Here is a 22,902-nt window from a genome sequence, read left to right on the forward strand (position 1 = left end):
TCTCTCTTCTACTTTTGCTTACTATAGCCTATTCTTTACACAATAGCTAGAGTGATACCATTGACATTTTTAAGTGGGCTCCTGCTCACAATCTTCCAGTGGCTTATGTTTACCTCAGAAGTAAAGCTAATGTTTTTCCTGTGACCTGAAAAGGCTTATGTCATCTGGCTCCTCATTTTTTCTCTGACCTCATTTCTACTCTTCTTCCCTTTGTTCATGTCTGTGCCAGATGCACTAACTTCCTTAATATTCCTTGAAAATACCAGAAACACTTCTCTACTCAGGGCCTTTAATTATGCCACATTCTCTGCCTGGAACTCTTCCACAGATAGCTGCTTGGTTAGCTCACTCTCTTTCTTCAGGTCTTTTATTCAAAATTATTATCTTTGAGATATCCACTATTTACCATCACTCCTTTCTAACTTTTCATATCTGCTTTCTCTCCTCTATGACCAGGTTTTCATTAGTTCTTACTATCTAATATATTAATAGTACATGTTTTATTTATTTGTGGTGTTGATCATCTCCCATCTCAAATATTTTTTGTTTCCTTTCGTTCACTTCAAGTAATAGAACCAAAGAACCTGACTCCAGAGTATTTTAGAAAAGCTTTTGAAAGAGGATAAATCAGACTTTGATTATTCTGTAACTGTTCTCCAGATTCTTGTCCTAAAGTGCAATGATTCTGTGAAAATACCTAGGAAGAAAAGAATTTCTTAAAAGTGAATGCTTCATGCAGTATCCTCCTCTTTAAGACCTAAGTGTGTATTTATATTTTAAAGACTCCTAATAGTTTGGTGAGAGACAGCAGTGTGTCACCATTAAGAACATAAGCACAGGAGCTCTACTGCCTGGTTTCTAATCCCAGTATCCCCACTGCATCATATCAGTGTGGTCTTGGGCATATTATTTTATATCTTTTTGCCTAACTTTTCCCATCTGTAAATTGGGGTTAATAGCAGTACCTACCTCAAAAGGGTGTTTTGAAAATGAAGTTAAAATCTATAAAGTACTTACAACAATGCCTGGAACATACTGAGTGATACTCTATTATTATTAAAAGAAATCTCTTTAACTCTGTTGAAACCTATGCTTACTTGTTCATACAATCTTTCTTCTCCCAACTATGTTTAGACAATTAAACACTGTTTTGCAGAGCCCGCTCTGAAAAACACAGGAAAATCATGAAAATAATTATTCTGATTTTTAGGGTCTCATTTGGGATTTAAGTGATTATTTGCCTATCAACTCCAAAGGAAATGACAATAACAAAATAAATATTTTGTCATAATTTTCTTTAATATCACAAATATTGATAGGGAACTATAAAATATTTTCGAGAATTCCTCTGAAATATTAATATGTTGAAATGTTAATATTTTCTTTTAACTACAGTAAACAGTTTATCTTAGGAACACAGTGTGTCATCTTTTCTCTTTGGTGAATGATTTTTGCTCTCCTTTTATTCTTTTCTATCATGTCTGTTTAATGACAGAAGTTTCTGTGCCCATAAGGCTCTATGTGTTAAAAATTTCTTCTAGACTGAGCTATTGTTACATTAATACTTCTACATGGAGGCAACATAAAGAAATTATAAGTTTTTATTTTAAATTATTAAATATGAAGAGTAAAACATTATTGGACCAAAATGCCATAAATGATACTCTCAAGAAACTAAAGATTTTTGTGAATTTTCTTTCATAGCACGTTCTCTTATAAATGAGACTGCCATTCCTGAAAAATATAACACACTCCATATTCCTTTTGTGAATAATCCTATTCTGCCCTTTTATTTTCTGTTTAAAGATTCTTTGGCCTACCTCTTTTTCTTCTATTGCTTAACTAATACAATTGCAGTATTTAGCCAGGTGCAGTGGCTCACACCTGTAGTCTCAGCTACTCAGAAGGCTGAAGCAGGAGAATCGCTTGAGCCAATGAGTTCGAGGCTGTGGTGAGCTATGATCATGCCACTGCACACCTGCCTGGCCAACAGAGCAAGACCCTGTTTCTAAATTAAATGAATGAATAAATAATTTTTAATCACAATATTTATCCTTAAAACTATAGACCCTTCTAAATACTAATGAATGAAATATTTCCCTTTCCTTGCACCTACAAAAGAGCAGATTACATTCTACATCATAAACTCACTTTGCAGATATTATTTTTAAGATTACTTTATGAAACACCAAGCCTTCTAGAAATTGGTCTCATATCATGCAAAAGTAAACTTTAACTTCCAAAAGTTCTAAAGTCTGATTCATTATACTTAATAGTGGTAATAATACTATACCTGATATTTCTGTTTTCTGAAAAATATCCGTTTTTTCTTGAGCCATGCACTGTATATTGAATATTTTATTTTATCCTCAGCCTTATGAGATAGATTTAACACCATTCTACTGATGATCAAGAAGAGGCAAAGACGTTGTTTAATAAGGGTAGAGTGCGGATTCAAGCTTGTTTCAGGCTTTAGTTCAAAACCTATACCAACCACTACACTATCATGCATATACAACATTTAAATAAATGTTTTTTAAAATGAATGAATAAGCAACCTAATTAACATGTATAACATTTGGAAATCATAAACATACTTCTGACTGGTCCTAATTGCTGATGAGTTGGGGCAGTAAGTCTAGCAATAAATGACTTGGGAAGAACAAATCCCTTCCTATGAAGTCTATTCCCTCGTATAATTTTTTAATTGTTAGAATTATTTAGTATCCCATAGTTTCACTAAAACACTAAAATTCTGTTTCCTTAATTATAGCAGGAGGGTCTGCATAGCTTTTCTGTAAGAATATGTACACACACTTTGGTGTGGTGTCATGGAATCTGTTTTGCTGTTTACCTGTAACACAGAGGTGGCCATTCCTCATCTGTAGTTTAACAGTATTGAGTATGAATCCTATTCAAGTAGTATGCTGGAGGTAATATTGACTAATAGTTAATATCCCAGATTATGAAGTCAGATGTTGGAAAGTTTACTTAACCTCTGTCTACTTTAAAATCTTTAAAATGGGGATAATAATGGGACCTACCACATGGGGTTATTGTATGAATTAAGTGAGTAAATGCAGCAAAGGACATAAGAATTACTGGTACATAGTAAACAAAATTAATACTAGCTGTTATTTGTATTGTTAACTTTGCACTTTCTCTTACATATTTCTTCAGTAGCTCTCTATTTTAAATTACACTTATTTGTATAACTAAGCCTGCCTATATGCTTATCTATTATACTTGAATACAATAGATAGACCTATTTATTTTATTAATGCATTTTTCTCTTATTGTGTAACTAGATGTATTTGTTTCTGCTAGCTGAGAGATTATTTATTTAATTCATTTATGGAGATCCTGCTGTGTGAGGTACTATGCTAGGTTCTGGGGATATTGTTACGAGCAAGACAGCTGTGTTCCAGCTGATTAAAGTAGTAGTCTCAAACATATTTTTACGCTTCACACCTCTGTCAAGAAACATTTCTGAGCATGTATGCATAAATGAATATTTATTCATAAGTGGTATACATGTCTCTCCACTAGCATATTATATAGATTTTACAGTAAACTCAGAAATTGAAATTTAAAAGAGACAAAATAGAAATAAAAAAATCTAATATTCTTTTTCCCTTTGGATGTGTGTTCACCCACTTTGGAGAATTCACTGGCTTAAAATATCAAGGGGGAGATGATCAGAGAAACAAAGAAGAGAGAGTATGTGAAGGAAAAGTTCGCTGTGTTAGGAGCCCAACTTCTGGAGGGCCAGAAAAGGCTTAACTAAGGAAGCAATATTTGAGACGGGATCTGAAAGGAGGAGTTTGGTGTTTCCAAAGCAAAGGGATTGAGAGTATAGTGTTCCAGGAATAGTGTTTGTAGCTAAAAGCATGGTGTGTTCAAGAAACTAAGAGAATGCCAGTGTTGTTGAGGAGGCAGTGTCATAAAGAGATGAAGTAACATGATCACATCATCAACTTTCTAGTTCTAGTTGAGTGATTTTTTTTCCTGTTATTGCTAAAAACAGGTCTGAAATAATACAGATTAACAAAGGACTTAAAGAAAAAGTCTTATGTAGTAAATTACTGCTTAACACACTAAAAGCAATCTTATAATAACCATACTGTGATACTTTGCTACAGTAAAAAGTATTGTATTTTGAAAGGGAAAACTAAAACAAGGCCAAATCAAAATTGAAAATGTGTCTCTTATTTTCAAGTAGTCTGAAGGACAACACCCAGGAAACAAATCAATACCATCTATACTTACACTATATTCTCTCTTACACTTATAATGTTTAATACTTATTTGGGAACATTTTACTCAGGGTCTTTCAACGGTATAATAAAAGCAAAATCCAGACTATAATACCAGTAATTGTAAAAGCAATATTAATGAAAGTAACAACAACAGCTTACATCATGGCTCAGTTCTGAGCACCTTATATGTGTTATGAAATTTAATCCTCATAGTGACTCTATGAAGTAAATGCTATTGATATCCCATTTTAATGAACAAGAAACTCATAGATGATAGAGCCAGTCTGACTGGAAGCCACCCTCTTATGTACTATTCAATGATTTTTCTCAAGAGCTACTCCATAAGACAGTGAAGAATGGTATAAAATTGAAGCCAGAATAACTGGCTTATGGGAAAGACTTAAGTGCTTGTCCTTTTGGATTTAAAAAAAAAAATCAAAACTTAACAGCTTTTTTAAGCTGAGCAGCAGGAAGTTAATATTAAATGGCATATTTTCCTGGCTACACAGTGAAATCAATTATTTTGTGATACATAAGATATATATCTATTATATGGTATCTGTTACACCTAAGATGTATAGAATCTGAGAATGATGTGTATGTGTAGGATCCTGTATATGTAGGATCTGAGAATGATACAGAAACCTACAAAAATATATTTTCTGCCTTCTGGAACCTATACCTATTCAAGTGACTATTAAATCAAGGCAGTGATAAATAACAAATGAATGAAAGAACCATAGGGGCTATAGAAATTCAAAATTAGAAAAGATTATTATTAGTCATGTTACCAAAAAGAACGTGTACATTTACACTTTATCATAAAGGAAGACTTCAGTTCAACTAAGTTGTAGAAGAGAGTGGGGAACTGTGTAATCCATTAAGAGGAAACTGCATGAGCAAATGTACCAAGGCAGAAATGTGGAAGACAGTCTGAAACAATTAGTAGACTGATCTAAGGAGAAAAAACTAAATACTGGAATGTAATGGGATATGTGGTTGAGAAATGTGATTATAGTGGGCCCTGATTGTTTAAGGAGTTTCAAATTTATCCCAATAAATGGGAGAGGTATTGAAAGCTTTTGGAGCAGAAAAGTGACAAAATAAAAAGGCTCTTAGAAAATAACATGTAGGAAGAAGTGAAGAAGAGAGACTTCAGTTTTAGAGGTCTTAATTAGGAAATAGTTGGAATAATCAGGACATGATGTAATAAAAAGTGGAATTGAGATGCCGTCTTGAAATTGAGCTGAAGAAATATGTTTTGAATATATTTTAAAGGAAGAATTGATAGAACATTATGTCTAATTAATCAGAGGTGTTAATATTTATATTGCCAAGAGTAAATGAGGCTTTATTCCTTGTTTTTGATCATTCGTAGTTAATTTTTTTATCCTCTTGATTTTTACATTACACCTAAATTGTAACCAAATTTATGAGATGTGGTACTCTAGCATTGTATTGTTTAAATTCAAAATCATCCCAGACTACTTTGTGTACATGATTAATAAGCATTTGCAGGGCATAAATGAGATCAAGTCAGATCCATCTTATTATATGGGGCTTGATCAATGGCTGGAATTGGAGAAGTTCTCTTTGCATAGCTGTTGAATTATTGCCTCTACTAACAGGTGTTGTCATGAGATGTGCATTGTAATATTGAGCCAGTAAATCTCAAATGTGTTTCATAGCACAATGGAAACTTTTGAAAGACCAATAGCTCCTTTTAAAAATGAGGCTTTTTAATAATCTGTTTAAAACTTCTTTCCCACAGCCTTCACTGCTATATGTTATAAGAATTGTCAGAAGCAGATCCTGAATACATCATAACATGTAACTTTAAAATGTCCTCAAAAGTATTACTATATTTTGATCACATTTGGATCTTGTACTATATCCACAGAAAATATTTAAAAATATTTCATGATTGAATTTAAAACCACCTAAAATTTACATTGGAAAAACTAAAAATTTATTCAATTTTGTTTTACAGTGATCGGCATGTTGGTAAAATTTATTCCAAATGTTCTTCTTTTCTGGATTATGTCAGACGGTCTCTAAAGAAGCTTGGATTAGATGAGTCCAAGGTCAGTATATTATTTTCAGAAAAGACAGAAGAACTTCTATTTTATAATGAATTGAGAGAATACAAAATAGTTTCCCTTCTAATTTTCTCTCGTTTGTGAAAAGGTCCAAATTATATTGAAACAAGACCTCCATCATCTTTTTTCCAGTTTATCCTTCTTGTCATTGTTGAAAGTTTACTGTCATGTATCTCCAGAGAGTTTCCCTCTTTTAGTTTGAGTTAAAAATGTGCCAATTTACGAATCAAAATACAGTTAAAAAGCAGGACAACAGTACAAGTGAGAAATAGAAGTAAAGCAAGAGAGAATGGTTTTAATTTTGAAATGCATCTATTTACAGCTTATATAACTAATTAAAATTAAAAATCTTAAATTCAAAAGCCTTCAAATAGGAGGATCTTGAAAAGTTGTAATATAGGAGGCCCAAGTTAGTAATTGATAACATATTACTGAAAACAGAAAGGTAAACTTGTTGACTGATAGTAATAAATATTCTACCACTGAGGAAAAAAAAAAAACACAGCTTTCAACATTATTCAGACGAGGTATTAACTAAAATATTAAATGAACTTGGATTACTCCGGCATTTTGAATTGATTATAAATTGAAATGAAGAATAGAGTAGGTGGTCAAAGGAATGAAATAGATTTCTTGAAAATGTTACAAGGACATAATAATGTTATATCAAAGCTAAAGGGTATTATTATTTGTTATATAAATTATTCATTTAGTCCCTAGTTGCTTTATTACTTAAAGCAATTGAACTGGGACTAGTCAGTTTCCTCCCCTTTAAAATAGCTATAAGAAAGCCATAGGATTTAGGAGGATTAAATTAGGTAATATACATAAAGCTCTTAACACAGTGTGCATGGTAAATGCTAACTATATAATACTCCTTTTAATTATCATAATCCCTTTATATGTACTACGAGTAACATCACAGTCAACATGATGCTTATAAATATTTTTATTTAGTCACTAAAATGAAGACTCTCCTAGTTTTTGCATAAATGAAGGAGAATAGATAAGGTTACACTAATTAATTTATTTCTAGGTTATTTTCTAGGTTATTTAAAAAAAGTTTTTCATTCATCTGACTGATCTTCCTTCCAATTAGTCTTACCTAGTGCAAACCTTTAGTGCATATCTCATTTCATGTCTTGCATTTAATATCAAGAACACAAACCTAAGCATTATTGTCACAAATTAAGAGCTACAGTTTTACTTAAACTTAATAAATTTAAAAATTTATTATCATTCCTTCTGGCTTTGTTTTCCCAGTTTGTCTTTAATAATAACCACAGCAAATGTTTCTTAATATATTTATTAGTATATAACTAATAAGATACTAATAATAGTTAATATTTACTAAATACTTACTCTGTGATAGATATTATGCTATGGACATCACAAACATTACCTTACTTACTTTGCACAAAAACATTTACAGTGAATAGCTTCCAGTCCAGCATATAAAAACTTGGAAACTGCCACTCAGACTTAGCAAGTAAAAGCTAAAAACAAAAGAAAAATCCACAGGTCTTATGAGAAGTGAGGTCACAGGGCAAACTGCTACCTCCCAAACTGGAAAGACAGGCAAATACAGAGATTTACAACTTACAGGAGCAGAAATCGCCACAGAAACCTGTGCCAGGGTAGGAAAACCTGAACTGTAATTGACAAATTGTTGGAGGCTCAGTGTGGACAACTTTGGGAATTAAAAAATACAGAGAGAACCACGCATAAGAGACCACCCACACCTTTGTGAGTTTTACCTTAATGAGCTCAACCTGGTTTTAGAGAATAGTGGAGAAAAAAATCCCCTCCTGCTTCCAACAAGGGGAGGAAAAAAATAAACATTTTTGAAGTACGCCAGAGCATCCTACTCTTCTGAATACTTTCTTATGAATAGTTTCTCAGAAGAAACTATATAATCAGAACTTAACCTGCTAGTGTTTTATCAGAGCCTAACTCACCTGAGGGAAGGAAAATAACTAGGTCCAGCCAAATCTAACTTTCCATGGGGGAGAAAGAAAATATCCAACTCCAGCCTACTCTAGCCATCCTGTACCACCCAAGAAAGGGTAAAAATACAGAGAAGCACTGATAAAGTTTGTAGTACAGAGACACAGGCTCACTAAAAGACTGAGACATAATTATAGGACTACAAACCATTGAAAATCATTTCCCCTCCCCTCACACCTTGCCATCATATCACTAAGGGCTTACTTACAGCAGTTACTTTTACCCAGTATGCTATATCTGGCTATCAAGAGAATTACAAAGCGTACTAGGAGGCAAAAAACACAGATTGAAGAGACAGAGCAAGCATCAGAACCAAATTCAGATATGGCAAAAATTTTAGAATTATCAGACCAGGAATTTAAAACAATAATGAGTAATATACTAAAAGTTCTAATGGACAAGGTAGACAGCCTGCAAGAACAAACTGAAAATGTAAGGAAAGAGATTGAAATTTTTAAAAATAACTAAAAGGAAATACTAAAGATCAAAAATACTGTCACAGTAGCCAGCCATGGTGGCTCACACCTGTAATCCCAAGACTTTGGACAGCCAAGACAGGAGAATTATTTGAGCCCAGGAGTTTGAGACTAGCCTGAGCAACATGGTAAGATTCCATCTCAGCAAAAACTTCAGAAATTAGCTTAGTGTGGTGATATGCGCCTCTAGTCCCAGCTACTTGGGCAGCTGAGGCAGGTGGATTGCTTGAGCCCAGGAGTTTGAGGCTGCAGTGAGCTGTGCTTATGCCATTGCACTTCAGCCTGGATGACAGAGCAAGACTCTGTCTCCAAGAAAAGAAAAAAAAAACAAAAATACTAGTATAGAAATGAAGAATGTTTTTGATGGGCTTATTATTAGGCTGAACACAGATGAGGAAAGAATCTCTGAACTTGAGGACCTATCAATAGAAAACTTGAAAACTAAAAAGCAAAAAGCCCATATGTTTCAAGCTTAGGAAGATCAGTTACATGCAAAATGAAATCATACCTAAAAGTAATAAACATACTGAGTCACCTTTGCTCTATTTATTCCAGAAGATCACAGTGATACTAATCTTTGGATAACTTCCTCTATCAACCTGAGAATATCAGGAACACTTCAGCCTCCTTGCCAATGGCTTTGTCTTCCTTGACTTTTTTGACAGGATCTGCTGATGGCTTCACCTTCACATCCACTTATTTTAGTTCTTAAGCCAATTATGTCCTAACCAAGAACCTTCAGTCCCACCATCAAGTGGTGAGAACTACCTCAGTTGCTAACCCATCTTCTATCACATATGATGTGGGGAGGGTCTCTGAACAACTGTGTCTGTAATCCACTCATCCAACCCACACTCTAAAAGTTACAGTATATGGTCCACCTTTGCTTATCTAGACCCCCTTATATAGATTTACTGTAAAAAACAAATTGAATAAATAAATACATGGAGGAGAAGAGACAAATGTCTTATGGAAAAAGAGTTCCAAATAATTTATATAGATATTTCCTCCTCAAGGAGATAGAGCAAAACTCCCCATTCTTTAAGTATGGCCTGAGCATAGTGACTTTTTTCCAAAGAGCATAGTATGTGAACAGCGGAAAAAGAGGAACTTTCCAGTGAAGGACCTGACAAACAGAATCTCAGCCAAGTAATCAAGCTCAACATGAAGAGTGATAATTCATGTTGCTAGTATGTACTCTTGTTATAAGGTGAGGAATATGGTACTTTATTCCTATGATAGTTCTTTCAAAAGCCTATCCCCACACTATGAGAAAAATATCTGACAAATCCCAGTGGAGAAACATTCTACAAAATACCTGACCAGTACTTCTCAAAATTGTCAAGGTCTGCAAATCAAGACAAGTTTGAGAAACTGTCAAAGCCAAGAGGACTAATTGCAGTGTGGGTTCCCTGGATGGGATTCTAGACTGGAAAAGGACATTAAATAAAAACTAAAGAAATTTGAATATAATGTGGACTTTAGTTAATAATGTATCAATACTGGTTCACTAATTATAACAAATATACCATATTGTAAAATGTTAACAGTAGAAGAAAAGAGTATACAGTATATGGAAATTCTCTGTCCTATTTTCAAAATTTCTGTAATACAAAACTGTCATAAAATATATTTATTTTTTAGAAACAACATGAGATAATTAACGTTTACCAAACCTTTGTTTTGTGCCAGGCACTGTGCTAAAAGCTTTGTTTATATTATCTCATTGAATACTAAGGATGGCCTTATGAAATAAGTGATATTCTTATTGTTTTATAGATGAAGAAATTGAGACATAAGTTAAGTGGATTTCTTTAGCCCAAAATCTAGGAAACAGGGGAGGAAGGATTCTAATCCAGGCTGTCTAACTCTAGAACTCATGCTTCTGTTTGTCATACTTATATAACTTATTAACAGACATTGAGCACAAGAATGCTTGTTTGACATTTTTCCAAAACTAGCAATCATCAGGCAAATAAACCTACGAGAAAAAAATAAAGAGAAAATTCATGCTTGTCAACAGACAAAATAAATGTAATTCTAAAACAGATTAAGGAATTAAAGTTTGAAATAAAGGCAGAAAAAAAATCAAGGAATGATGAATCTTACTAAAGAGCTAAAGATTTGCTTGTATCCAGGACTTTAACCCATGAAAGTCTGGCTGATGGGACGAAACTGATCAAATGTATGAAACATTTTGGGTACTAAGATGTATGCGGTCTAACGCATAGAATATATTAGAGTTAAAATCACTGTCAACAAACTACAAGCACCTGAGCATGATTTCTTATATATTGTCTCCTACTCTAGTTTCTCTTTAGGACTGGATATCTTCCTGTAGGTGACTCAGAGCCCACTAAGTAGGCCCTACTAGGGCCTTACTGCACAGCTTAATTCATGCTAGTTCCTTTTCCTAGAGACTAGGAGTTGAGCAGTATGGAGCAATGGCATTCATAACCAGTACTTTCAGCTGCCATTCAGTGTGCACTCTCAATTTATAAGTTTGCATGTCTGTTCTTGCCTAAGGATGATCTATACCAGGCAATGCTTCCATTCCAATGCCTTCCTTTTATCTTTAGGAAGTTGAAGAGGCTCTCACTGGCTTTAACACTCAGTAATGATGTCTATGATACAAGACCATGAATATACATTCATGAGACCATGAATATACAGTGCTATAGACTGCTAGAACTTAATTCTCTTATCTAGCTATAATTTTGTGTTCTTTAACAAACATTTCCCTATTCCCCACTTCACCCTACCCTTCCAAGCCTCTGGAATCCTCTGTACTATATTTTATTTCTATGAGATTAATGTTTTTTCCAGCTTCTGCATATGTGAGAACATACCATGTTTAACGTTCTGATGCTGGCTTATTTCACTTATCATAATGTATATACATAAATATACATGTCTGTAACATGAGACCATGAATATATTTCTGACATCTATCTTTAAGGTGTATATATACAGCTTAAATGAGATACTCTCTTCATTTTAAAATTTTCTTATAATCTCTGTGATCTAATGAGACTGATTTTTAAGCATTTAATTTAAAAAGTTTATTAAAGCATGAAATCAGTCTTCAAGCACTGAATTTTTCACTGAGAAACACATGAATACAGTCGTTCCTTGCTATCCTCAGGGGTTGGTTCTAGGACTCCCATGGATATCCAAATCCATGGATGCTCCAGCCTCTAGTGTCATAGTATTTGTATAGAACCTATGCATATCCCATATCCTCCTGTATATTTTAGATAATCTCTAGACTACATATAATACCTAATACAGTGTAAATGCTATGTAAGTAGTTGTTTTACTGTATTTTTTTATTTTCTTTTTTATTTTTTAAATGGACACATAATAATTGTACATATTTATGATATACATAGTGATGTTGCAATATATATTATATATAGTGATTAGACCAGGGTTATTAGCATATCCATCATCTCAAACATTTATCATTCCTTTGTGTTGGGGACATTCAGGATCCTCCTTCTAGCTATTTGAAACTATATAGTATATTATTGTTAACTATAGTCATCCTACAATGCTATAGACCACTAGAACTTAATCCTCTTATCTAGCCATAATTTTATATTCTTTAACAAATCACTCTCTATAATGCACTTCCCCCTACCCTTCCAAGCCTCTGGGATCCTCTGTACTACATTTTACTTCTACGAGATTCACTTTTTTTTTCCAGCTTCTGCATCTGAGTGAGAATATACTATGTTTTTAACGTTCTGATCCTGGCTTATTTCACTTAACCTAATGATCTACAGTTCCACACATGTTGCCAGGAATGAAGGATTTCATTATTATTTATGGCCAAATCATATTTCATTGTTTATACATACCACATTTTCTTTGTCCCTGTTAATCTGTTCATGGACACCTAGGTTGATTCAATATCTTGGCTATTATAGATAGTGCTGAAGTAAACATAGGGATGCAGATGGCTCTTTGATATATTGATTTCTTTTCCTTTGAGTAAATGCCAAGTAGTGGAATTGCTGGATCATATGATAGTTCCATTTATAGTTCTTTCCGGAACCTCTATCCTCTTCTCCATAGTGGCTATGCTAGTTTATATTCTCACCAAGAGACTATAGGAATTCCTTTTTCTCTGCATCCTTGCCAACATTTGTTATTTTTTATCTTTTTTCATAATAGGCATTCTAACTGGGTGAGATGATACCTCATTGTGGTTCTGATTTGCATTTCTCTGATGATTAGTGATGTTGAGCATTTTTTTTCTATATTTTTTGGCCATTTGTATGTCTTCTTTTGAGAAATATCAGTGCAGATTATTTGCCTATTTTTTCCTTGGATGTTTGGGTTTGTTGTTGTTGTTGTTCTTGTTTTGCTGTTGAGATATTTGAGTTCCTTATATATTCTGGATATTAATTCCCAGTTGGATGAAGAGTTTGCAAATATTTTCTCCTAGTCTGTAGATTGTCTTGTTCACTCTGATGATTGTTTTGTTTGCTCTGCGGAAGCTTTTTTAGTTTGATATAATCCTCTTTACTTATTTTTGCTTTAGTTGCGTGTGCTTTTGAGGTCTTACTCAAAAATATTTTCCCAGAGCAATATCCTGAAGCATTTCACCTATGTTTTCTCCTAGTAGTTTTGTTGTTTTGGGTCTTATATTTAGGTCTTGGATCCATTTTGAGTTGGTTTTTGTATAGGATGAGAGGTGAGGTGTCTAGTTTAATTCCTCAGCATATGGATATTCAGTTTTCCCAGCAACATCTATGGAAGTGATTATTCTTTCCCCAATGCATATTCTTGACATCTTTATCAAAAATTAGTTGACTGCAGACACGTGGATTTATTTCTGGGTTCTCTGTTCTATTGCATTTGTCTGTGTTTCTGTTTTTATGCCAGTATCATGTTGTTTTGGTTACTACAGCTTTGTAGAATATTTTGAAGTTTAGTAGTGTGATGCTTCCAGCTTTGTTCTTTTGGTTCAAGATTGCTTTGGCTATTCTGGATCTTTTGTAACTCCATACAAATTTTAAGACTTTTTTTTCTAATTCCGTAAAATGTCATTGGTATTTCGATAGGGATTGCATTGAACCTGTACATTGCTTTGGGTAGTATGGTCATTTTAATATTATTAATGCTTTGGATCCATGAGCATGGGATGTTTCTCCATTTGTTTCTATCCACTTTCTTCAGTGTTTTGTAGTTTTCCTTGTAGAGGTCTTTTACCTCCTTGGTTAAATTTATTCGTATATATTTTATTTCCTTTATAGCTATTGTAAATGGAATTGACTTCTTGATTTTTTAATCTAGTTCATTTTGTATAGAAATGCAATAATTTTTGTATGTTGATTTTATGTTCTGCAGTTTTACTAAATTTGTTTATTAGTTCTAAGACTTTTTTTGGTAGAATCTTTAGGTTTTTCTATATATAAGATCATGTCATCTGGAAGCAGGGAGAATTTTACTTTCTCCTTTCCAATTTGGATATCCTTTATTTCTTTCTCTTGCCTAATTGCTCTGATTAGAACTTCCAGTACTGTGTTGCATGAGAGTGGTAAGACTGGGCATCTTTGCCTTTTTAAAGTTCTTAGAGGAAAAGCTTTCAGTTTTCCCCCTTTCAGTATGATGTTAGCTATGGAATTGTCATATATGGCCTTTATTATGTTGAGGTATGTTTCTTCCATGTCTAGGTTGTTGAAAGCTTTTATCATGAAGGGATGTTGAATTTTATCAAATGCTTTTTCTACATCTATTTAGATAATATTACAGTTTTTGTCCTTCATTCTGTTGATGTGATGTCACATTTATTGCTTTGTGTATGTTGAACCAGCCATGCATTCCTGAGATATATCTCACTTGATCATAGTGTGTTATCTTTGATATTCTGTTGGATTCAGTTTGCTAGTATTTTGTTGATAATTTTTGTGTTTAACGTTTGTCAGAAGTATTGGCCTGTAGTTTTATGTTTTTGTTGTTGTGTCCTTATCTGCTTTTGGTATCAGCATTATGCCGGCCTCGTATAATGAGTTAGTAAGAATTCCCTACACTTTAATTTTTTGCAATAGTTTCATATGAATTGGTATTCATTCTTTTTTAAACTTTTAGTAGAATTCATCTGTGAAGCCATCGGTCCTGGAACTTTCTTTGTTGGAAGACTTTTAATCACTAATTCAAACTTGTTACTTGTTATTGGTCTATTCAGGTTTTCTATTTCTTCCCGGTTCAATCCTGGTAAGTTGTGTGTGTCTAGGAACTTGTCTATTTGCACTGCATTTTCTAATTTTTTGGTGTATAGCTGTTCATAGTAGTTTCTAATGAGTCTTTATATTCTGTGGTATTTGTTGTGGTGTCTGTATTTTTGTTTTGGATCTCCTTTATTTGGTTCTTCTTGCTTGTTTTTTTTTTTTTTTAGTTTGTTTCACTAATTGTAGATTTTGTTTATCTTTTCAAAAAAACAATTTTTTGTTTTGTTCTCTTTTTAATTCTCAATTGCATTTATTTCTGTTCTGATCTTAATTTTTTTCCTTCTACTAATTTTGGATTTGGCTTGTTCTTGCCTTTCTAATTACTTGAGATGTATGATTAGGTTCTTTATTTGAAATCTTTCTAGATTTTTGATGTAGTTATTTATTGCTATAAACTTACCCCTTAATACTACTTTTGATGCGTTCAATAGGTTTTGGTATGTTATGTTTCTGTTTTCCATTGTTTCAAGGAATTTTTTAACTTCATTCTTAGTTTGTTTTTTCTTTTTTTCACCCATTGGTCATTCAGGAGCATGTTTTTAAATTTCCATGTATAGGTTTGAATTTTCCTCTTGTTATTGATGTTTAGTTGTATTCCATTATGGTCAAATAAGATACTTGGTATGATTTTGATTTTTTTTTAATTTTTGAGACTTTTTTGTGTCCCAATATATGGTTAATCCTGGTGAGTATTCCATGTACTGATGAAAAGAATGGGTATTCTGCAGCTGCTGGGTGAAATGTTTTATAAATGTCTGTTCTGTTAGTTTGATCTAATTGCAGTTTAAATCTAATGGGGTTTTTTTGTTGATTATCTGTCTAGATGATCTGTCCAATGCTGACAGTGAGGTGAAGTCCCCAACTATTACTGTATTGGGGTCCATCTGTCTCTTTAGATCTAATAATATTTGCATTATATATCTAGGTACACCAGTATAAGGTGCATCTGTATTTAAAATTGTTATATTCTCTTGCTAAAGTATTCCCTTTATTATTATATAGTTCTCTCTTTATAGCTATTGGCTTGAATTCTATTTTGCCCAATCTAATCCTGCTCAATTTTTCCGTTAGCATAGAATACCTTTTTTTTTTTTTTTTTTTTTTTGAGACAGTCTCAAAGTCTGGAGAGCCATGGCGTGATCTTGGCTCCCAAAGTGCTGAGATAACAGGTGTAGGCTACCACATCTGGCCAGAATATCTTTTTGTAATCCCATCACTTTAAGCCTATGAGTGTGTTTACAGGTGAGGTAAGTTTCCTACAGGCAGCATATAGTTGGGTCTTTAAAAAAACAAAAAATCCATTCTTCCAGTTTATATGTTTAAAGTGGAGAATGTAGTCCATTTACATTCAGGGTAATTATTGACAGGTGAATACTTACTTCTGGCATTTTTAAAATTGTTTTCTGGTTGTTTTTTATATCTTTTTTTTGTCTTGCTTACCTCTTATTTATTTTTGTGATTGGGTGGTTTTCTTCAGTGATAAAGTTTGATTCCTTTCTCTTTTGTGTATCACCCTTACCAGTGAGTTTTATAGTTTTCATGCTTTGGTAATGGTGATTGTTATTTTTTCACTTCCAGATGTAAGACTCATTTGAGTACTTTTAAAGGACAGTCTAAGGGCGATGAATTCTCTTAGTTTTTACTTATCTGTGATCTGTGAAATATTTTATTTCATCTTCATTTCTGAAAGATGGCTTTTCTGGGTATCATGAAAGATCATGGCTGGCAGTTTTTTTGTTTTATCTTTCAATGTTTTGAATATATCATGCCATTCTTTCCTGGCCTATAAGCTTTCTGCTGAAAAAATCCACTATTAGTCTAATTGAGATTCCCTTATATGTGACTTGATGCTTTTCTCTTGGTGATTTTAGAATTCTTTATTTGTTCTTGACTTCTTTAATATGCCTTGGAGAGGACCTGTTTGGGTTTAATCTATTTGGGGCCTTTGAGCTTCCAGGACATGGATGTTCATTTATCTTCCAAGACTTGGGAAGATTTCAACTATTATTTAATTAAGTATGTTTTCTATACCTTTTTCCTTCTCTTTTCCTTCTGGAATACCCATAATGCAAATATTTGCTTGGTGGTCTTAAGGGTGTCCCAGAAAGCCTATAGGCTTTTTTTTTTTTCTTTCGTTTTTATACATTTGTTTTTGTCTGTCTGTATTATTTCAGAAGACCTGTCTTCTGGTTCAGAAATTTTTTCTTCTCAAAGTCCTTTCCTACACCAGCATTATCAAAGTCTGTATGATTTTTCTAGCCTAGTGTGTGAACTAAAATTTAGATCTTTGCTAAATTTTTTTAAATAACCCAGCAGAAAACAAATACTGTTCCAGTCCACTAATAATCTCCCTATAATCTGTTTAAATTTGTAAGTTGGTCAAATCTACCAAAAAGATTGGCCAACTAGAAAAATTTGATTTTCAAATATACTTCTAAGTATTCTTATGAAAAGATGTAGCAAGGAGATAAAGAATGGAATTCTGGGAGAAAGTTGTCTTTATTTACAAAGACCTTTGGAGGAAGGGTCAGCTAAGGACAAGGAGGCATGAGGAGGCACTCTGAAGAAGAAGCTGGAAAACTACTTCCTAAATAACTCACCCCATAATGCATCCTCAAGGGATCATCTTAAGCCTCATCCTACTTGTGGCAGATACTGTAGTTTTTTTAGGTACAAGTGAGTAGAGCAGTAGGTTAGCCTGTCATGCTACCTTGCATCTATGATGGAAAGGTGTCATCTATGTGCTGGGGCTGAAGGATGTGCCCTATATTTGGATCCTCAGATGAAATTGTCTGGATTAGTAGATCCCATGTCACCTTTTAAAAGCAAATGTGTTAAGGGGAATTACGTACCTTTTGAAAGAGAATGCCTTCTTAACTATAGAAAGTGCAACCAAAACTGACAGTGGCTTGTATTGTTGCTATGTTGTGCACAGGGGATGGTTCAGTGATGTGAAAATCACCCTGTCATTGGAGATTAAACCAGCCAGGAACACGAGTATTCCCATGTCATCTGGAGTCTCTAACCTCCACTCCTCCAATGCCATCACCCATGCAGAGTCATGAACCAGTAGTTACTTCACCTTCTCCAACTCAGCCAGCAGAAACCCAGATTACAACAACAGAAACCCAGATTACAACATTACAACATTACAAACAAGGACAAAACCCACCAACCCCATTGTACTCTTACACAACACATGGGAATGGCACCATGACACAATCTTCAAATTGCCTTTGACATAACAATCAAACTCATGTCCCCAGCACAAAATCCACAGATCACCACCATCACTAAGGGGATGTCTATGGAAATCTGTATTTCTGCCTGGTGTTTCTCACTTTTTTGGATGTCAACATTAACATAAAGTATTTCTACATCATCTGCAAGATGCTGCAACTGCATATGGTTCTGTTGAGAGACCTTCTGTATTAGACTGTTCTCCCACTGCTATAAAGAACTGCCCGAGACTGGGTAATTTATAAAGGAAAGAGGTTTAATTGACTCACAGTTCCTCAGGGCTGGGGAGTCTTCAGGAAACTTAAGATCCATTGCAGAAGGGGAAACAAACACATCCTTCTTCACACCCCAATAGGAAGGAGAAGAATGAGAGCTGAGCAAAGAGGGGAGCCCCTTATAAAACCATCAGATCTCATGAGAACTTACTATCATGAAAATAGCATGGGGGAAACTGCCCCCATGATTCAATTACCTCCCACCAGGTCCCTCCCAGGACACGTGGGGTTTGTGGGGACTGCAATTCAAGATGAGATTTGGGTGGGGACACAGCCAAACCATATCACCTTCTAATTGGAGCTTTGCAGAGTGCAGGTGAAAGACAAGTGCAAGCAGAAGATGATATCTACATTATTGAGGTTAATCTTTATGTCATGGATTAAAGTGGTGCTCTTTGAGGTTTTATGCCCATCACTGTAGAAGACAGTGACCAGATATTACCATGTCAGACATATTTTAAACTCCAGGATTATTTTTCTATGTCAGTTTCATCTAGCATTTCAACATGTCAATGGTATTGGGTAGAGTGAGTCTCTAGCTCAAAACTCTGTGTAGTCAGCCTCATTGTTAATATAGTTCTCATTTTTTATGCTAAAACTGATTCAATCCTTCTGATCATTGCAGAGTTCCCTCTCCAACATGAACACTTCAGAATTGTATGTTCTCTTTAGACTCCACAAATCTTGTCTCCATCAAAGAGAATAATCACTGACAATGTAGGAAATGAACTTCTATCTTGGCCACCAAAGCTGCTGAGAAGAAAGAAATAGGACTTAAAAATCAAATCTGATTTGAGACTTTATTTGAAAGAAATTCATGATTATTTCTTATTTCTATATTGTGACTCCAAATGTTACATTTCTTAGGTTCCTCCAAGGGTTCCCAATGAACCCAGGTTTTTATTTCATCCATGAAAATAAAATAGGAGTTAGTCTCATTTGACTATAACAGGTATATTTGTTTTCTCATGGCTCTGGAAATATGATGCATTCAGTACTTGATCCCTGGATCAGGGTAGCTATTTTACCAGTCAAAAGAAGTGAGTATGGACCACGTAGAAACTAGGAGGAGAAAATCATTTGCCATGTGATTAAACACTTTTATGCTGTTTCTACTATGTTCGTACCACAATACTAGGCACTACGGTAAACAACCAGCAGGCTCTCTCAACTAATTTTTACAGGGCAGAACTGAAAGGGAAAACAGGAAAGAATAGGAAAAAGAAAAGCCTTTCTGCCTTAGAAAAGTCACATTGCAAGTCTTATAGTGTTGGGAACTGTCACTAGTTTCAACCCAGATTCTAAACTTGTAAATGCCTTCAAACCACTTATGTATTTAAAATTGTTTCAGAAAGTTGAAGGGTCTTTTTCATATCTAATCAATTATGGTGTTATTTTTCACAATTCAATTGTGAGGCTTATTGTAAAAATACCTTCAGTTACCAGTATAATTGTTGAGAAATGTAGATTTGCAAGGGCTAGTTTTGTCAGAAGAGAAACATTTCTGCATGAAGAGTTAAAGCTGGGTATTAATTTCTATTTCAATTTGAGTAAACCCTGAATAATTCATGCTTGGGGTTTAGAGGTGCTCCCATCATAGTGGTCTAGGAGGACAAGATGCTTGCTTTCAAAGCGAACATTTTCAACACTGTTCTGCAGAGGTCTAAGAAACTAATACATCCTTTGAATGAAGGTCCTATGGGAAAATAAAATTGTGACTCATGGTATTTCACATTTCCTAAATGAGACCAGCCTGATCTGGCCTAAATATTTTTTTCATACTACAGTGTTTTCTTAAATTGATGCAACATGCATAAACCTGGGAATTTGAAATTAAAGCTCAGATTTGTAGTTTCTCTGAAAAGACTTGGCTAGATTAGACTGCATTCCTGTGTGGTCAGGGCCCCACTAGACTGGGCCACATTCTCTAGCCCTGCCTCCTCATTTTTGTTACCTGCCTGGTGCCTACAGGGCTTTCAGTTTATGGCACCTGCCCTATTCTCTATATCTTTTCTGGATATTTATTATGCATGGTAAAGCCTCTGGGAATATGGTTGGCTTTGTTTAACACAGCATTGCCCAAACTTGTTTGAACACATGAGCACAGTGACTAGTAGCATTCCGTGAAAGAGAATATATAGGGACTTAGGGTACTAAACAGGATTAAGAATAGGGTGAGAGTTCTAATCCTAACTCTTAGTGGTAACATTAGGGCACGTTGTTCTTTATGTCTAAATCTTTTTCATCTATTAGATGTAATCATTTCCATACCAACTATGTCATATGATGGTAACTCCAATAAAATGTTACTTGTGAAAACCATTATAGATTCTGAAGCAGTTTGGAGAACTTATTTAAAAATACTATAGAAATGCAAAGTATTTTCTCAGTGATTTCATAATAATAGCAGATCTAGCATTAGTTCTCAGTAAATAATTTCAATGGTATTATATTCATAAGTCTCTTGGGTATCTTTTTAATAGTTTATTTTTGAAAAAGTTGATGAGAAATTTTCCTACCCTCTTACACTGTAAAAAAATTGTCAATAACTGAGAGAGAGAATAGATAAGATGGAGAAAGGGATAGAATTTACTTAATATGAATTTTTCCTATAAATATATTAATCTTATAGATTGCATTGAGTTTTGTTTTTTGTTTTTGGTTCTTTGAGACGCAGTTGAGATTCCATTACCTGCAGTCTGTCTTGGGACATTGGGACATTGGTGTAATTAAGACTGTATATTTAAACTTAAGTTTTTCACATCTTTAAGAAGTAGCAGAGCCAATTGTTCACTTATGTCTATAAAGATGAAATAATTTTGTGAGTTCATGAAAGTGTGAGAAACTCTTAGTGGTTGTCTAGGTTAATTTGTATGTGCACTCATCAATAACATTTTTTTGTTTTTTTCATTTTGAAAAAAAATTCTTGGGCCGGGCGCAGTGGCTCACACCTGTAATCCCAGCACTTTGGGAGGCCAAGGCGGGCAAATCACGAGGTCAGGAGATTGAGCCCATCCTGGCTAACACAGTGAAACCCCATCTCTACTAAAAATACAAAAAATTAGCCAAGCGTGGTAGTGGGCACCAGTAGTCCCAGCTACTCGGGAGGCTGAGGCAGGAGAATGGCTTGAACCTGGGAGGCAGAGCTTGCAGTGAGCTGAGATCGTGCCACTGCACTCCAGCCTGGGCGATAAAGTGAGACTCTGTCTAGAAAAAAAATTCTTCTGCTTGGTCTATTCTGTTATTGAAGCTCTCAATTGTATTTTTTATTTCATTCCTTGAATTCTTCAGCTGTAGGATTTCAATTTGGTTCTTTTTTATATCTATCTCTTTAATTTCTCATTCTGGATTTCATTGACTTATCTATTTGTACTGAGTTTTCTTAAGATTATTATTTTTGAATTATTTTCTCTGGCATTTTGTGTCTTTCCTTATAGTTTGGTTCCACTACTAGAGGATTACTGTGTTCCTTCGGAGGTATCATGTTTCCTTGCTTTTTCATGTTTGATGTGTCCCTACATTGGTTTCTATGCACTCAGTGGAAAAGTCACATCATCCAATTTTATGGAGTAGGTTTCATAAGTAAAGGCTTACTCATATGAATGAGTTTTGGGATATTAGTTGGGTGGGGTACATTTGCTGTGGTCCTAGGTGGATGCAGTAGTGTAGTGTCCACATAGATTCTTCAGATGCAGTCCATGCTAGTGGCATTCATGAGTGTCTCGGTGGCCTAGGCTGAGAAAGTTTGTGGACAGTGGTGGGGCAGCTTTGCTAGGGGTGGCCTCACTGTGCTGTTTCTCAGGTTGGGGGTGGATGCCTGCATATCATGGGTCAGCCAGCTTGGAGCTGGCATTGGGGTTATGGGGAGTTACTCTGGCTGAGAGTACATATACACAGTTGCTCAGCCAGCCTGGGGTGTGGCTGCCAAGAGCTGCCCACAGGGATGTTTCTCAAGGCCTGGGACAGGAGCGCAAGGCTCTTCAGCTGAAGAGAGGGCATGTCCCCTCTCCAGGGGAGGGTTGCTTCTCAAGCCTGGGATGTAGGCACACAGCTACTTGGCTGGCCTGGAGGCTTGTATACTGGGGATGGTCCCCAGAGCTATTTCTCAGGCCTGTGTCATAGGCCCACAGCTGCTCAGTCAGCCTGGGTGATCGCCCTCCAGGGGCAGCCTGTAGGGCTGTTTTTCTCAAACCCTGATTGAGTGCATTGGGCCTTTGGGTAGCTCAGCGGGTGCAGCACCACAGGGCTGTTTGTACATTGTTGGTTGTGGGTGTGTACTTCACCTGGCCTCAGAGCATGTCAGTTGT

General features: G+C 34.9%; 1 protein-coding gene across 7 annotated transcripts in view; it reads left to right on the plus strand.

Moving 5' to 3' along the window:
- METTL25 (methyltransferase like 25) overlaps positions 1–22,902 on the plus strand; it is a 124,649-nt gene that overhangs the window by 96,271 nt on the left and 5,476 nt on the right. For 5 of the 7 annotated variants that reach the window (XR_010122647.1, XM_063646527.1, XM_054443479.2 and 2 more), the window contains one exon: positions 6,250–6,343. Coding sequence is in view for 6 of the 7 variants with exons in the window: in XM_063646527.1 (XP_063502597.1) it covers positions 6,250–6,343 (94 nt within the window). In the remaining variant the exon portion in view is untranslated. Of the gene's footprint in view, positions 1–6,249; positions 6,344–9,396; positions 10,312–22,902 lie in introns of those variants that run through there. The other 2 variants (XM_054443481.2, XM_063646528.1) reach the window with 2 other exon arrangements.

Source organism: Pongo pygmaeus, chromosome 10, assembly GCF_028885625.2.
Source record: "Pongo pygmaeus isolate AG05252 chromosome 10, NHGRI_mPonPyg2-v2.0_pri, whole genome shotgun sequence".
Lineage (NCBI taxonomy): Eukaryota > Metazoa > Chordata > Mammalia > Primates > Hominidae > Pongo > Pongo pygmaeus.